The 2500-nt window shown below is 44.9% G+C and overlaps 1 protein-coding gene across 1 annotated transcript in view; it reads left to right on the forward strand.

The window, feature by feature from the left end:
• The window catches only part of LOC105907219 (cytochrome P450 2F2-like), a 9438-nt gene that overhangs the window by 3505 nt on the left and 3433 nt on the right, over window positions 1-2500 (forward strand). Inside the window, exons 4-6 of the mRNA XM_031557939.2 lie at window positions 267-427; window positions 985-1161; window positions 1462-1600. Of these exons, the coding sequence (XP_031413799.1) occupies window positions 267-427; window positions 985-1161; window positions 1462-1600 (477 nt within the window). The remainder of the gene's footprint in view (window positions 1-266; window positions 428-984; window positions 1162-1461; window positions 1601-2500) is intronic.

Genomic DNA, 2500 nt, shown 5'->3' on the forward strand with positions numbered 1-2500 from the left:
TAAAGGTACATACACACACACACACACGTCTGCGCTTTACTGGAGAAGAGTGCAGGTACACACACACACACACACACACACACACACACACATGTGTTTGCATTTTACGACATTACAAGTCACTTTGGATTAAAACATTAAATGAAAGTTAATTTAAGACCCAATAGATTATCTCTCCCTCCCTCTCCTCCCTCTCTCTCTCCCTCTCTCTCTCTGTCTCTCTCTCTCTCTCTCTCTCTCTCCCTCTCTCTCTCTCTCTCTCTCAGGTGGCTCCATAGACCCTCAGCATCTTTTCCACCATGCAGCGTCTAACATAATCTGCTCAATCATCTTTGGCTCCCGCTTCGACTACGATGATGTCTACTTCCAGACCCTCATCTCCATGATGGAGGAGATCAACAAGCTGGCCATCGGGCCCTGGGCAATGGTGTGTGTGTGTGTTTGACTCTAAGTGGGTATGTTTATATGTGTGTGTGTGTGTGTACACGTGTGTGACTCTAAGTGGGTATGTTTATATATGTGTGTGTGGGGGTGGGGGGGGGTGTGTGTGTATGGGAGCCTGGCCTTACGAGGTAGAATAGTGGATGCACAAATTGGAATAGAGCAGACAGAAACGGTGCGGTGAAAACAACTTAGAAGGGGGGGGGGGGGTAGGACCGCCAATCCAACACTACACCTCTTGGTTGCCTTTGTCTGGCTGTTCTTAGCCATGTGTTGCACTGTTCACCGGCTCTAAATGGGAATTTTGATATGTGTGTGTGTGTGTGGCTCTAAATGAGTATGTTTATATGTGTGTGTGTGACTCTAGTATGTTTGTATATATATATACATAATATATATATATATATATATACTGTATATGTGTGACTCTAAGTGGGTATGTTTGTATATATATATGTGTGTGTGTGTATGTGTGTGTGACTCTAAGTGGGTATGTTTGTATATATATGTGTGTGTGTGTGTGTGTGTGTGTTTGTGTGTCAGCTCTATGACATCGCCCCAGTGCTGCGGGTCCTGCCTCTACCCTTCAGGAAGGTCTTCAGGAACTACCAGCTGCTGAGGGAGCACGTGCAGACAGTCATCACTCAACACAAACACACACACACACACACACCGGCCCCCAGAGATCTGATAGACTGCTACCTGCAGGAGATACACAAGGTGGGTCTCTCTCCCTCTGTGTGTGTGTGTGTGTGTGTGTGTGTGTGTTTATATTTATGTGACATCACATCACCCACGTGTTGTGTCTTTGTCTGTGTGTGTGTGTGTGTGTGTGTGTGAGAGAGAGAGAGAGAGAGTTAAACAGAAACAAAGATATGTGTTTGAATGAGAGTATGTGTTCAGGTCATTACATGCGTATGTGTATGTTTACATGGGTGAGATTATGTCTGTGTGTGTTTTTGTATACATGTGTGTGTGTGTGTGTGTGTGTGTGTGTTTGTGTGTGTGTTTATCCTTCAGAGGGCAGGTGACGGCTCGTCGTTTGATGACTCCCACATGGAGAGTTTGCTCCTTGACCTGTTCGTTGCTGGAACAGACACAACCTCCAACACACTGCGCTCTGCATGTCTCTATCTGATGACACACACACACATACAAGGTAAGACACACACACACGCACACACACATGTGCGCGCACACACACACACACACACACTCACTCACATATTCGTTGCTGGAACAGACACAACCTCCAACACACTGCGCTCTGCATATCTTTATCTAATGATACACATCACGTGTGTGTGTGCGTGTATGTATGTGTGGGTGGGTATGTATGGTACATGCATGTGTGTGGTGTGTGTGTATGCATGTGCATGGGTGGCTATGTATGGTGTGTGTATGTTTTGTGACGGTTTGTATACTTGTGTGTGTGTTTGTATGTATAGAGCGATGTCATCAGGAGACTGTATGTGTTTGTATGAATAGAGCGATGTCATCAGGAGACTGTATGTGTTTGTATGAATAGAGCGATGTCATCAGGAGATTGACTCCTTGTTGGGCTCTGTTACGACTGGGTGGTGGTGATGTGCAGGACTCAAATGCACGACTCAGAAATGTTTTCGGGCTTCATGTTACAAGCTTGTGTTTGTTGAACAAGTGGTGTGATAAATGACTCACTGGCTTTCACTTGTAGAGGTTTTGCTGGTTCGGTTGGTTTCCTAACAATCTGACAGTGTACTGGCTGATTGACTGAAACAGGGCCGTTGGAAATAGCATGTGAACCAAACCACTTTGAGGAATAGGGGGATCATGATTTTTCAACACTTAAAAAACACATTGTTTTACGTTCATAATTAGCACAGCTTGTGTTGTCTGGCTTTTATTTAATACCGGTATTACTATATTATTCAAAATTATTTATTTGTGTTTACAATGATTGTTGGGGGGGACACGTATCCCCTGTCCCCCCCAGGATCTCCGCCTATGTGTATAGAGCGATGTCATTAGGAGATTGACTCCGTGCTGGGCTCTCATGAGTGTGTGTGTGTGTGTGTGT

Source organism: Clupea harengus, chromosome 20, assembly GCF_900700415.2.
Source record: "Clupea harengus chromosome 20, Ch_v2.0.2, whole genome shotgun sequence".
Lineage (NCBI taxonomy): Eukaryota > Metazoa > Chordata > Actinopteri > Clupeiformes > Clupeidae > Clupea > Clupea harengus.